The 15,636-nt window shown below is 39.8% G+C and overlaps 2 protein-coding genes across 2 annotated transcripts; one reads left to right on the forward strand and one right to left on the reverse strand.

Annotated features, from left to right (window-relative positions):
- Nucleotides 1-398: 398 nt before the first annotated feature.
- LOC115624191 (J domain-containing protein DDB_G0295729) lies at nucleotides 399-2,491 on the forward strand. The gene is made up of 4 exons (XM_030518830.1): nucleotides 399-917; nucleotides 974-1,136; nucleotides 1,179-2,271; nucleotides 2,344-2,491. Exons 1-4 carry the CDS (start codon nucleotides 399-401, stop codon nucleotides 2,489-2,491), a joined length of 1,923 nt encoding a protein of 640 aa, XP_030374690.1.
- Nucleotides 2,492-13,547: 11,056 nt separating this feature from the next.
- LOC115633059 (growth arrest and DNA damage-inducible protein GADD45 alpha) lies at nucleotides 13,548-15,230 on the reverse strand. The gene has a single exon (XM_030530407.1). It carries the CDS (start codon nucleotides 14,863-14,865, stop codon nucleotides 14,377-14,379), a length of 489 nt encoding a protein of 162 aa, XP_030386267.1. The 5' UTR covers nucleotides 14,866-15,230; the 3' UTR covers nucleotides 13,548-14,376.
- Nucleotides 15,231-15,636: the final 406 nt, after the last annotated feature.

Consider the following 15,636-nt stretch of genomic DNA (forward strand, 5'->3'; position numbering starts at 1 on the left):
AAAAGCCGAAAACAAGAACTCACGACACGCACGAAGGCAGAGGCAGAGCCAGGCTAAGGTAAGCAGATAGCCGGCCGGTTAGCAGCTCGACCGCTTGGCCGACCTAGGGTAACAATATATTTATTGGCACATTCTGAGCCGATTGAGACGACAGACGCGTCAAGGACAACAGGCGTTTTGTGGTTTTTGGTGCTTTTCCACTGGCTCAGTGCAGCATATAAAAGGGCTTGGGTGCTGTCCAGTTCCATAACAGTTCTACGTCAGTCGCTAGTGTGTGCAGTCAAAAAGAGTCCAGAGTATCAGTTGTTGAAGTTGTAGCGAAGTTTTGGTCAGTGCCACACCAGAAGTCCTACAAGTCTACAGTGCTGTCAGTGTTTCCGGTTCGCAGATAAGCTACCATGCGCTTGTTTTTGCTCAGCCTATTGGCCCTGGGTGCGCATGCTCACGCCCCCATAGCCTATCGGACTAATTTGCTGGCCTATGCGCCGGCACGAGGTGAATTTGCCGTGGACAGTGGCTTGGCTCAGGGCTACGTGCGGTATTTGGATAATACAGGGGCAGAGCGTCTGGTGGCCTACAAGTATCCGGAACCCCTATACGGCATCCGTCGTCTGAGCTATGGCAATGAGGACATTTTGAATCCGTTGCTGCGCAGCAGCTTCTCTCCAGCTTCTATTAGTCCCGAACAAGCTGCTCTCTTCCGTGCCTGGTGCGAGCAACGCTACAATGCGCTTAAATTGGAGCTGGATCGTCTGAAAGCCGAGGGCAAGCAGCCATCGGCCAATATGTTGGCACAGTTCGAGCCACTCGAAAAAATTGTGAAGACAAACGCATACGAAGCTGTGCCTGGACTCAGTCCTGAGGTTCAGCGGGCACGTGACGAACACTTGCGGATGTGGAACGAGGCGCGCTTGCAGGTAATTATTCCAAATAGTTTCACTTTGTTTTTGGTGATTTATGCTTTCATTTGAAGGTGTTGCGCGCTGAGCAAGAACAGCAACGCTTGACCCAGGATCAGCTGCAGTATGGAGGCGAGTTTGGAACGGAACTCAAGCAACCGATCAAGCCCGAAGAGCAACAGTTGCTAGTGAAAACTACTCCGCTTACTTATGAAGAGCTTAAAAAGCAGCAAGATGGTCTCCTCCTGAAGAAGACGCCTCAGCCAAGCATTGGTGCAGGACCTCTGCCGGTGCAGGAGACCCCTGAAGTGTTGCGAGCACGCGAGGAGCATCTGAAGCAGTTTAATGCCGCCCTGCAGCGTCAGCCAGTCCTGTCCGAGGCCCCCGTGCCCATTTTGAAGGCCGTTCCAGGAATTCAGCAGCCTCTGCAACCGATTGCGCCTGCACTACTCAGCGCAGACTCCAAGCCGATTATAAAGACTACTCCCATATTTGCTACTCCTTTAAAGAATTACGAAGGACAGCCGTCTCCGGTACCTGTGGAGGAGACGCCAGAAGTTAAACGCGCTCGTGAGGAGCATCTGAAAAAATACAACGAGGCTGTGCAGCAACAGCAGATGGCTCCCCAGCAACAGCAACCCATTGGCCAAGTCTATGCGACGCAGCCCATCGCCATCAAGTCCATATTCGATGTACCTGGAACACAGCAACCACAGCCCGTACAGGATACACCCGAAGTTGTACGTGCTCGCGAGGAGCACCTGAAAATACTCAAACAGGCCAAGCTGCAGGCTCAGGACAAAGTGGACGACATTGCGGACTTGATACGTTACGAGGAAAGAGAACGTGACTCCGAGCGGTTGCTCGAGATCGAGCAACGTCGTAAGGAAGAGAAGGAGGCGCAGCTGGAACGTGAGCGTGAGGCGGAACGCTTAAGGGAAGAGACACGTTTGCTTGAATCTGAGCGCATTGCACTGCAGCAGCAGGAGGAACAGCGACGCGAGAGCGAGCGTTATGAGGAGGCGCAACGCCTCAAAGCTGAGCAGCAGGAGCTCCTCAAATACAAGCCAGGTGGTGTCATTTACAGCAGCCCAAGTCCCTTGGAGTCTCAGAAAATCGACAGCAGTAGATTTAAGCTGATTGCGCCCACTGCTTCCATCGCCAAGCCTCTACCGCAGCAGCAGCAACAAAATGGTTTCTTCCTGCGCATACAGTCCAATCAGCCTGCCACTTCGGCGAGCTACGCGCCCAGCAGTGCAGCCTATTTGATTGCGGAGCAGAACCCCTTCCTGCTGCGTTACATCCAGCAGCAGAGTGAGCTGAAGCCGGCCGCCTTGCCCCTGACCGACATTCAAACGCAACTGAAACAATCGCAACAATTGAAAACCGATGGCAGCTTTTCAGCAGGCACTGTGGGCGCTGTCTACACCGCTGGCACTCCGAGCATCCCCACCAGCGGTTCCATCTACAACGCTGGCGGTTTCAGTGAACTGGACAAGGCGACACGTGAGCATTTCCGGGCACATGAGATCGCTTTGGAGCAGCTGCGTCAGGCGAATGCCAAGAAGCCCTGGAGCCCCGATTGCAACTAACCATGGCCCGCAAATTAATTGACAAACTCTCAGATACACACACAAGCTGACAACACTTTAATACTTTACGATTAATTGGCATAAGTTCAGTTCATTTTAATGCACAATTCAACAAATTTGCAAGACTCTCGATTACCGCTCATACACGTATGTATGCGCTTAAGTCCATTCACCCATACTCGTACACCTCTACACCTGTAGTAGTCATATACAATACATTTACAAGAAAGCATAAAGTTGAAAAGCAACGTTAAAATCACATCTAAAATCTGTGCATTGTATTTATTGATCGGTGCAGAGGATGTTGCCCAATATACGTGTACAGGTGCCCCGCAAAATGCACCGTTATGGCGTCTTCAAAACCGTTTTAATTCAAATTAAATCAGCACGCAGTCTCTGAAAGTCATCTAAAATGCGCATACTGGGATATGTGTAGTGGAAAAATTGCGCATTTTATCTGGAGCAGACGTCTATGGCACTTGACAATGCGTCGAAAATTGTATGCCATGCGAAAACAAATAAATTATATCTACAGATAGAGATACTCATGCATAGTCGGACAGAGAGGGGACGGGTGAGGGGAAGGGGGAGGGGGAGATAGGCCCATTGGATACATATCGTGTCAAGCGTCGACCACTTAGCATACGAGTATTGAATTGTATGCAGATTTCATGTTCAGACATGCAGCCGGGCAGCCAGACATGGCGACAGTCTCACTGACCTAGCCCAATGCAAAACGGTAAACGGTAAAAAAAAGCGCACAGCCGTTAGTTGTGCGAGCTTTGATGAAATCGCCAGCCCCAAGCACTTAGATACGCTTTGATTACGTGTCGTATGAGTAATCAACGGTGGCTCGTCTTTGCGGGCGCGTGCTCTCTACCTATGACTAACGATCAGCACACACTCATACCCACCTGTACTTCAAGACTGGCATGGCACAGTCGGATGTGATCTCTTCATTTATTTAAAATGTACTTCCTACAGATTTTTGACATTTTTTGCGCCATCACGCTGCTCTTGTTAGCCATTTAGAGGGGGCCACGTACCATTGGCACCTGATAAGCGCATTCACATATTCATGGCACTTTTATCAGCTTGCTTCTCTCGGCTCTCGGCAGGGGAGGGAGTGCTCAAGTAGGCAACCAAAGTTCGCCAATGAGTCAGGTGATAAGTATGAAATTTTTTACAGCAGCAGCATCTACACCTGCTTCATGATTAGTTTTCACTTGAATTTTACGCTTCTCGGTGCCAAAGTCCCATTTCAAAGGTCTTGTTGTATCTCCAAGCTCCAGTTATCATTTGCAGATACATTCCCAATTCTATTAATACTATTTGTGCGATTCGGATTGATATTTTCATTCAGATTATATTCACCTACATATGTATATTTGCGAGCAAAAATGTTGACAGTAATTCAAGTTCCATCGATAACGATGGCTGATGCAAGTTCTGGCCTTTAATGGTCGAGACGCACATAATTGAGTGGGTCTATGGAAAATGGGGTTACGTCTGGCCTTCTGTATGGCAATCATAACAAATGCGCAGTAATATTTTATTGATTTGGAGGCATGCGAATTATATATTTAAATATACAATGCTCAGTTCGTTCATTGGTCCAAAAAAAAATAGTCTATTATTAAATCCAAACAGACCCAAATTATAAATATTATTTTGTTTTCAATGCGCAAAATGTAAATAATTTTTGAACATTTCTATAAGTAGTTCAAACTGTGCTTTGATTTATTGTAGAAGCATAAAAGTGTTATAAAAGTTGGTTAAAATATAACTTGTTCTACACATATATTTTCAAATGACAAACACCTTCAGTTGACATTGACTTTTCATGCAAATTGCTCAAATCAGAGTATGTGTGTATGTACAAATATGTACATAGGTTCAATTCAATTCAATTTTCTTGAAATGTAAAATATACGTGTCTAATATACTGCAACTTCTTGTTAAAAAACCAGTCCAGGAGAACCGCATAATCACCAGTGGGCAGTGGAATGGGCATCTGCTCTGGGTTAATGTAAAAATCCTTTAGAAAGTGGTCCCCCTATAAGAATAGTGTTTGTATTTAATTTTCTGTCAACTATTATTATTAGTACATACCGCATATGGACAGGGGTGATAGACATTTGAAAAGTTTTTTATCAAATTCCAAAATATCTTGAACATATATCAACATGAATAAAAGGTATTAATTTTATGGTGTTTTGGACACTTGTTTCCGTGGAATTGAATAAAACTTGTATTTTAAAAGGGCTTACGCTATTTTAAAGAAATGTTAATACTTTAAGTACGTAAAGCGATTCTTGACTTTTTGTTGTTTCTTAAAAATAAAAAAATCTTTTATTATATTTGTATTTCCTTAGAAAGGGTATATTGCTTTTGGTCTAATATGTGTAAAGCTCAAATCAAGTCGTGGCAGACCCCATTTTAAAGGTAATCATAGGCATATGTAAATAAAAATGGTGTCCTTTTGTTATACGAGTACACATATAAGTATGTATGTACATACATTTGTCATTAGTTTTTTCCCTCTTCGGGTACAGACTGAGAAATAAATACGAAATAAGCAATATTCGAGTATATGTTAAAAAATTGGTTGGCCGAAATATTTTAGCGACAAATAATTGAATTACAAAAGTATTAAATACATTGCGTATTTGTTAAGAACGAAAAGAGATTGTTGGCCTGTTTGGTTGATCTATGGTTTAATGTAAAAATCCTTTAGAAAGTGGCCCCCCTATAATAATAGTGTTTGTATTTAATTTGCTGACAACTATTATTAATGGACAGGGGTGATAGACATTTGAAAAGTTTTTTTTATCAAATTCCAAAATATCTTGAAACCTGGATGATTGGGGCGTCGCATGAAGTCACAAATATCAACTTTGTAATCTATAATCCATGGCTTATATCCATTCGCTTTCCTTTGTATTTGAAGTCGCAATCCAATATAATTAATCGAATAGATAAATGTTCTGTTTATATTGAGAACGACCTTGTTTCTGGCCACAACTTTAAGGCGGCAATAATTTATAACTATCACTGATTTGTTGTAGGACTCGCAGACTGCAATGGTCATTTTGAAGGAAGTTGCATTCTAGAAATTGAAGAAAAATATTTTAATACCCACGAAACTATATTTACTAAGTATATGTAGGAAGAAACCCACAAACACTGCACCTTTCCGCATAATGTTGTTTTCCGTTGGACAGTTTTTCGTTCACTGCCGCTAATGCATTATAGTATTTTTTGCAAGCTCCAGTTTTAGTAACGCATGAATTAGTTTATTTAATTAATACCATATCTTTTTAGGTCTTCAGTGTATTTCTAGGAACCAAAGGGTATATTAGGCAGTCTAAGCAAAAATGTGTGTAATAGGCTGAAGAAGGGATGTGGTCTTGTCTCGTGAATAGCCTGATTACTTATACTGCTACTATATATACTATATACTATAACTGCCAAAAAAATATTTCGCTTAGCTGGATAACTTTTGGCTTTAAAAATTTAGTTTAAATATTCAATAGAATCCCATGGTATGGTACAACAAAGCTTATTTGAAAAGCTGCAACGATTAATAAATTTATTAAGTATGTAATATAATACATACATATATAAGAAGTTAAAAATAAAAGGGTATTCAATATACGTATTATTCTCAATTCAATTGATTATATCGTATATGTGCACGTGTAGCTTGATCGCTTTATAATTGAGCAAGATCAACCTAATAAGATACTTAATATGTATTTAAAATATAATCAATGATAATTTTGTTGTTTTTGCAATGTATTATTTAGTTAAAATATTAACGATGTTAATGCAAAATAGATGACGTTCATTTTTTGCTAAATATTATTTCTTAATAAGTTTATCGTTGATCGAGACTAAATCAGAAAACTTATTTATACTTTTTGGAATATTTTTTGTATCCTTCACTAAAATGTTTTATAATTAGAATAAAAAGAGAGAAGGGTAGAGCTGCATCCAAGTGTGTCCAATTTAGTTTGCGTAGCTTCAGAATTGCAAAAAGCATGCCCAGGATATAATAATCGGGGTATAATTGAAAGGGAATATTATTCAACTAATGCATAGACCAATTAATCGTCTATTCTCCATTTTGTAGATATATGTTGTCCTTTTGTTATATGTATATATTTGTTATTAATTTTTTCCCCGTCCGGGTACAGGCTATGAAACAAGCCACATAAATGATGCATATTTATAAAAACGCTTCAGTTAACTAATTATGTATAAACTCGTATTTTATTTTTGTGAACTGCTTCAATACAGTATGAATGCAATCAAAAAACTTAATTTCAAAACTAAAATTAAGCATCAAACATAGTATACATACTTCAAAGTAAGATTGTTAACAATCTATTTATTTTATTGTTATTAAAAGTGACACTCTGGTAGTTCCCCCCAGCTATTTGCAAATAAAGATACTGCGACTGCAATGGTTCGTCGTATTTCTCAAGAAGGCCACGCTGATAACAACAATAAAAAATTGGTTCTACCCACAAAAACAACAGACTTGCTATTGTTTACGATTGGTTTTGATAAATTATTTCCACAGAATTATACATTTTTCCACTTTGGCTAAAAATAGCAAAGCTACAAGGTATTTATAGATTGCATTCATAATACAGTTAAGGTAGAAGCCCCATAATGCGACAAAGCATTATATTGGCCCAGTAAATGGAAAAATACCATACTTTTATAATTAATTACATTTAAATGAAGAAGCAAACATCCACAAACCGCAAAATTTAGGTTGCCACCTGAATAATTGATAACAGAGTAGTGGTTTTATCAGCAAAATGCTTATTATGTGTTGACTGTGCATTAATTTTTTATGGGATACACGTATGTATGTACTATGCTGGAGAAAGTGTGTCCGAGTTATAATTTTGTGCCTTGAAATTGTTTTTCGCATGCTTGAACTTGAGCGTGAAGCGTAGACAGTGTTTGGTTATCTGAAAAAGACTGTGATTAGGGTTTGATAAGATTGCAGTTAATGGTCTCCAGTTCGACGAACACATGAACTAGAGTATGATGAATTGGCGTCGAGAATATACACAAATAAAGCTATTTATTTTTAGGCCAAAACGGTTTTATAAATGTGGGTCTTCCTGATGCCACGCCGATAAGAATTATGGCTTACTAATAACAGTTCGCAATTCGGAAGTAAAGCTTTGAATGAAACAATTGCTTTGGATAGGTTGATCAAAGTTGGATTTTAAATCAAAATAAGTCTTCAGAGCTGGAAATAAACACATTAGTATAGTTAGTTACAAGTATATGAACAAGAATTGAGCATGTGGTCCCGTGAAATATTCCAGCTTTAAAATAAAGTCTCAAGTGGGAACCAAAAATACTATATCAACGATGCCGCATACACATAATAATATTGAAATATTTATAAAGAAAACAAAGGACTCCATCGAAATTAAGTATAACAATTTAAAATACAACTAATTGTTTACATATTATGCGGGTATGTGCGCGTGTTTTGAAACTACATGTGATACTATCGGACGTCATGAATCTGCTTTCGTCACGCCTCCAATTCGAATATGTAGAATTTCTCGACCAACCTACGTAATTGCTTTGGCATATGCAAGATATTTCGTTCTTTTGAAACAAACAATTCAAACAAATTATTCCTTGGGGGCGTATAAAAAAATCGAATCACACGACTGTGCTGTGCTTCCCCATTTCGCGAAATGTTTTCTTGGGAAATCGGAAGGTGCATGTTTATTTATTCTATGTGTGTGTGGGTATTAAAGGCGTGTTTATGGCGGAGATTGTGGGTGCGGACCAAATCCGTCAAGACCGTAAAGTTCATGAAAAATCGAGAGTGTGAGTATAAGTATATGAATATATACTATAGATTTATATATAAAAGTATGTATGGATATGTGAGCTCTCTCATTAAAATTTTCAGCAACTTAATTAAAATGTCATAATCAATTGTAATAAAGCTTTATTTATATCGCACACAAAGCGATAATCTGAATTGAGTTACTCACCTTGATTTGGCACCACAGAAAAAAAGAAAAAAAAAATTATAAACAACACCCAGAACTTCAGTTAAATTTGAATTGCGTGAGAAAGTTTTATGGCGAGTCGCACAAAAGATGGGGACAACTGACGCAGTCGTCGCCTGTTCGGTCGCTATGTGGGTGAGGCGGGGGGCAAGGCGATGGCATAACGGTAACCGGCAACACGCTGCGTATGCGCAACGATTTAACGATTTACGTAAGTTGCTTGAAGCCCCGAAACATATGTACGGCACTTGCGGCCATTGCATGTGTATATGTACAAGTATGTATGTATTTTTAAAATGTCTCGTTCAATATATACAAAAACAATAAGAATCACATATTATAACTGTTGGTTTAGTGACAGTGGAAACGTGCTACCAAGCGACAAAGCGTAAAATCAACAACAAAATTGTAACTCGCTTATCAGCGCCAGCAGAGTTTGAGTTTACTTTTCAATTTCAGGGCTGGCGGCACGCGTTGCCGGTCTCCGCTTATCGCTTATCATGGCGCCGTCTCCTATACTACGTGTACACGACTAGTATTAGTGACCATAAACTTGTACTAAATAGTCAATATAAAACAGATTGTTTGGCCTCTTCTTGTGAAATTCAACGCCGTCACGTTAATTCAGGAGACAGACACGACAAGCGTTTAACTGCAAAGAAATAATCACATGTAGGCATGGTTGTGACCTGATAAACATTAATTAAATATTGGCTGAACCAGACTAGTGTGAGAGTATTGGGGTATGTGTGAGTGTGTGAACCCTATTTGTTATATAATTATAAATCAGGCGTTAATTTTGCATGGCTTTGTTTATGCAAATATTTACATGCTGGCGCTTTATGTGCGCCTCAGGTGCAATTGCGTTTTAAGTTTTGCACGCCGATTAATAAATACTATTACTATTTGGTTTAAAAATTTACAATTTTATTGCATGCTTTTCCCACAATTATGCTATCTACGTAATTTCGTGGGCGAGGTTCGATCTTTGCAGTGAAAGCCCTAGCTAGAATAATAATGGACTGTAAACATAAAATGTGTGAAAATCATAAAAATAAATAGTGGAAAAATTTGAAAAATCATTGAACTTATGAATTAAGAATACGGCGTTATTTGCGATGTAAGATAGATGAGCTTAAAGCAGATTTAACTGGCTATAAAGTGTTTGAATAACTTTCAATTAGTATCTGCTCCCACAGAGTGTTAACTATTAAACATATACATATGTATATTAATTATAATGTATTGGAACGAAATAGTGTTTGTTTGGCGTTCATATAAAAATGCATTACTTTCGCGCCAATGCCTATCTGGTTGGTGTAAAACTAAATCAAAACATATCACTCAATACTCTCAATTGTTTATCCCAATGAAATGCCTTCTCAAGATTTACTCGGAATGTGTTGAATGCCATTATTTGTACATACGAGCATCTGTAATTGCTAAGCACATTCTTCTCAAATACTTTAAATATATTTGGAGCGTGGCATGAGTACAACAGTTCTTATAATTATTTATTTAAATAGTTAATTTTCTTCTTACTAAGTGTGCGCATGACGCTGCAAAAGATTGCAAATATTTTGCAAGCATTGTTTGTTTATTTACAGTGATTAGTGAAAAATATTATTGCAAAATCTGCAGTCTGCTTGTGCAATAAAGATTGTACATTGTTCCAAGCGGTTGTTGTCTCTGCAACCGGTTCCATACCGAGAAATTAATTTATGGCGGCTAAACGCCTAATTTGTACGGTAATCTCTCAATCGTGGTGTCTGGCATATCACTAATTAATGGAAAAGTTTAACATTTGTTTGAATGCGCATCAAAAGAGTGCCAAAAACTGATACTTATCATTGATGGTGTCTCAGTTGTAATAAAAAAAGCGGAAAGTTTTTCTCGCGAAATATAAATACGAGTTCCTACAATTCCATGCATACAACTAAGTTGTAAAGTGTGCCAAAACAGGTCTGAAGTAAACACTCAATGGGAAATTACAATACCTTCAGCTATCGCGTGCTGTGCCCGGGAGTCTCGTGTTACCAGCCATCCAGCATTAAGTGTGCTTTTGTTTTTGTTTACGTTTAAGGGGCTAATCGGTGTTAATTCTACAGAAGTCTGAGATGATAATGCACGACGTTGGAAATGGGATTCATCTTAAATAATACGCACTAAACAAATACTGTATTGATAAGGGACGGCTACACAGAATTTGGATTTTTTATGGGTAAATCTCGTACTTAAAGCGCGGATTAAAAAATATTATTCAAGTCTGAAATTTAAGTGGGGCAAGGCAAAAAGGGAAAAAAGGGAGCAGCACTATTGTCATGGTTCACATAATTGTTGACCAGCTATGCACATCTACACACTGGTGGCCACGAGCCTGAGCTCTGTTGGCCACATGGGGCACAAAATGCTTGGCACTAGCACGCCAAGTAAATAGCACGACCTCATGGCGGTCACATGAACAGCTGCTGTTCTAGCCAGATAGTCAGGCAGTCAGCCAGCCAGCCGGCAATGGGGGTTACTGGTCACGAAACTAGTTTGTCGAGCAACCGGCAACAGGTTGTACAGTTGTCGAGAGGGCTATTCCAAATGCAAGCACTTTGACGTACTAGTGCCATCAAGTCATGCCTTTTTGAGGCTCATATGACTGGAGAATCGTCGACACATACGAGTATTACTATACATGGTATGCTAATTTGGGGCAGCCACCATTTGGAATTGTTATTGATATGAATCATTACCTTCGACGACATCGCCATTGTCGTTAAAATTTCTGCGAACTGCAACTGGTTTGAAGCTGGTGAGCCGCTCGAGTCGTGGTAGGCACGCCGGTGTCGTCTGCCTTGAGCGGGGAATGGTGCTGACGGTCGCAAGTCACGCTACTCGCCGAGAATATAGTATGCTTTCCGTACTCGAAATGAGTTAACAAAATGAGCACAATGCCGAGTACATGGCATGGGTGTGTGATCTCTATGAATACTTGACCAGTTCTCACTTGTATTTGCATTGAAGGGTGACCCATTGAGTAAGCTCAAGCGTGCGAGACAGCGAGAGAGCGGGGAAAAAGGTTTCCCCGTAATGCTGAATGGCTTGGAAGTATGCCAACATTGATTGTTCAGTCAATGGGCGCATGGCTTCAGTTGCCCGGCGATTACTCAAGCTGGCATGAGTTGGCTATTTTTAAAATCATTTTCGGATCGTATTTTACTCGCAATATTGTTTATTTATTGACATGCAAAAAGTTCTTGGGGTTTTACGTTAAAGTTTTCGGCAGATTTCGTTTATTATGCAAGCAAATCGTCAAAGTCTCAAAGTCCGCCACAGATGATTAAGCTGGGGCTACACGTACGAGTATATAATTAAGTGACTTACATAATGTCTACTGTCTACAACTTTTTAAAAGTTTAGTAAATAGCACGAATGCTGTTCAGTTGCCAACTGAACTTTTGTTTTAATTCGTGTGCTTGAACTATAATCACTTTCCTCTCTAACGCCCAACAGCAAGTTTCTTATCACAATTGGCAAGTAAAGTGCCTTGAAAGTGGGACGCTTCGCAAGCTATGCCAAACCCGATATTTTCCCTGCAATTGGTGTTTTTTTTGTGCGCAATATCGAGCTCTATGCGGACTATGGAATGGCTTCATAAACTTGAATGTAATTGCATTTATAGTAGAAGTAATCGGATTAAGAACATGGGGACTTTACTTTTTCATTTTCCATGCCTCTTGTCAGTCATATAAGTAAATCGTGCTTTAGCGAGAACTCTTGACTTATTCCCCTTTATAAAGTTTTCCAACAACTGGTAATTCAGTTGTTTTAGCAGGAATCCCACAATGTGAGCTCGTTCCTCGAGTAGGCCTTGATTCGAACCGAGGAATCACGCCGCTACCATCATGACAGAAGCATGATTAAAAATTGCCAAAAATATCATAACATTTAATAATTGTCCAACCTAGGACAGATCTTGAATAAAGATTAAAGATTTGCAAAAGATTGTTTGAAAGTAGAAGTGATTGGTGGCATATCATTTGTTGCATATAATTGTGATTATTTTAGACTAAATAAAGTTTCCTTATCAGTTTTGCCAACATTTGTGGATCTTCATGGCTTTTGTGTACGAATGATTAATAATACAAAATTAAAAAAACTAATCAACTTGCGAATTTAGTTTTAAAATTTCATTCTTGTATAGATACTTAGAAGTACCATAACAAGTCCGTTTAATAGGAAACCTCTCTGTTAAGTTTTTCTGTTTTTACACCGGTATTGACACCGGGTCGGTGGTGTTAATTAGATATTATTGTAGTTTGATTAGATTTATCCTTCTTAGGCTTTTCTAGCTTATAAGATGCTTTTTATAATTTTGATATATTTTCCTCCTATGTCGACAGTCAATTTTGTTGACATAAATAAATAAATTACAATAACAAGACAGAAAGCAACTGTATGGTTCCATTCCATTTAGCCACCGTTATTAAAAATAATGCATTTAGAATCGCTTGATACTCGTCATAATTGGGCCTACTCTGCCATTATATTATCAGTGTTTATAAAAACGTGCACAGCTGCATGAACTGATTATAGAAATCTGAATGGCCGCACGTTCCATGTAATTAGAATATGGTATTCCAAAGCAATGACAATTTTCCAAACACAACTACATTGATAAAAAACGCACAGTGCCTTGGCCATGGGGAATACCAAGCAAGTATAATGACTGTGCGGACTTAGATATATGAGCGATTTCGAGTATACATAAGGGGCTTGCCGCCATTGACGTCAAATGAGTGATTGGGCTAAGTCCAAGAGGAAGTGGGAACTTTTCTGTAAAAAAAAGCGCAGAAAAACCCGCTGAGTGGATAAAATAAAGAGACAAGAAATTTTTCATTTTTATGAATTTTTTATTTGTTTTTTGTTAAAAAAAATTCTTTGTTTTAATTTTAGTGCTTAAAATTAATTAACAATTTTTTTGTTGTATTTCTTTTTTTTATGTATGTATAAAGGTGTATTTTTTCTATAATATGAAAAGCTAACATAACAAAACTTTAATATGCAAATTAATTTTTGTTTTTCTTTCTGATTTTTCATGCAATTATTGTAATATATTGCATAATAATTTGTTCAATATCAAAATATAATCGCTATTATTAGTGTATGTAACAGTTACTATATGTTGGGCTTATAGCGAATAACCAGCAGCCGATCAGCCAGGCAGCCAGTCACGCGCTTTTGTAGCTCGTATCTGTGGTATCTATGAGTCTGGCGCGTGTGTTTATAATGTGTGTGTGTGTGTGTGTGTGTGTGAGTTGTGCGTGCACTTCCGTGCATACACAATTGCTGTTGTTGCTGTTGTTGCTGCAGCTGCTGCAAGTTCTACTGCTTTCATGATGCTGCTGTTTCTGTTGCTGTTGCTCCGACGAAGGTCGCCATCATCGTCGCCTTTCAGTTTCAATTAACAGCTTTGTAGTGCCCGCTGCCTCGCTCTCTCAAACGCTTATCAACTTAGCATATGATAACTGGGAATATGGTGTTTCTTGTTTTTGTTTTTGGTTTATACGTATAAGTGTGGCGTCAATGCGCCACCAACGGCGTAGCGTGCTTTGCCTTGCCTGCACGCCGCTCCTCTTCATCTCTCATCTCTATATACAGTATATAAATATGTACATTAGGGTTGTGTTCCAACGTCGGTTTCCGCAGAACTCTCCAAACGCTTGGGTCCAACAACCCCGTTATTGTTGATTGTTTTTGGGTTTTTTTCAATTTAAACCAAAAGTTGCCCCTCTATCTGGGCTGTTCAATTAACTGTTGACCCGCTCACACGCTCTACACAGATGGTAGCTGCACGATGGGATGTTGGGGTGCATCCCAATGGGCCTCGCAGTAGTCGACCAATTGGTTCTCTTGCTTGTTCAGCTGCTCCTCATCCTCATCGCCCGTCCAGGTCTTTTGGATCAGGCAGCATGACTCGATGGTTTCTTGGCCCAAGATGCGGCTTAACTTGGTGGCGTCGTCCACCTTGACGACGTAGATGTCATTTTCGTAGCAAAAGGCTTCAAGGAGCACCTCATGCATGTGGGTGGCGGAATCGCCGGCCTTGGGAACGGCCATCAGGCAGAAGAGGGAGCCCTCTGGGGACTTGGAAAGCACGTTGATGGCCGCCGACAGACCCACAATGACACGTGACTCGGCCTGGGCTTTCAGCAGCGCCGTCTTCACAGTACGTCCAATGAGGGGGCATTCGCCCATGTTGTGTTGTTGCTGTTTTTGTTGCTGTTGCTTGTAATGCATGCTGATTGATTCTTCTACGACCATTTTGGAAATGAAATCGAGTTGTTGTTGTTGCTGCTGCTGCTGCTGTTGTTGTTGTTTTGGTGCTGGGGTAGGCTCCTGCGCGCTAATTTTCGTGCTTTCGCGTGACACTGTCTTTGCAGCTATTTTCGTAGCCTCTATTTGCACTTGTACGTTTATATTTGGTAAAAAGTTTGTTTTTGGCACACTTGATTGCACTGTTGTTTCTTGTATTTGTGGTTGTTGTTGTTGTTGTTCTCTCAGTTTCTGGTTTTGGCAATTAACGCTTTGAGATTGTAGTATGGTTTTGCGTTTGATTAACTTTTGCTTATGAAATTCTTTTCACGTTTTCTCTGTACGCTTGAAATCCGTTAACCGTTTAGCTTGCTGCTCGTCGGCGTTGCTTCAATTTTGATTTTCAATTTCACAATGAATGCCAATAGCTGGCGAGCGAGCGCTTTTATAGGGGCCGCTCTCGCAAGCATGTGTTTCCATTGAATTTCATCAGAAGCTCGCCAATACGCTCACTGGCGTGCGCGCTTATGTGTGTGTGTGTATGTGTGTGTGGTGGGACTTTTTTTTGGGGGCTTGCTCACGGCGGTAGCTTGGCGCTCTCCAGATGCCAGCCGGTACTTGGGGCAGCGTAAAAACCAACTCAGTTGCGTGCGTGTGTGAGTGTGTGCCAATTTTATAACTTCTCTGTATTTTTATGCCCTTCACTGAAAAGTATATTGGGTTTGGTTTGTAGTTTGTAATCGAAGCTATAGATATATGTAGATATAAATAAAGCTAGGT

This window comes from Scaptodrosophila lebanonensis, unplaced genomic scaffold (assembly GCF_003285725.1).
Source record: "Scaptodrosophila lebanonensis strain 11010-0011.00,11010-0021.00 unplaced genomic scaffold, SlebRS2 tig00000001-arrow-pilon, whole genome shotgun sequence".
Classification (NCBI taxonomy): Eukaryota; Metazoa; Arthropoda; class Insecta; order Diptera; family Drosophilidae; genus Scaptodrosophila; species Scaptodrosophila lebanonensis.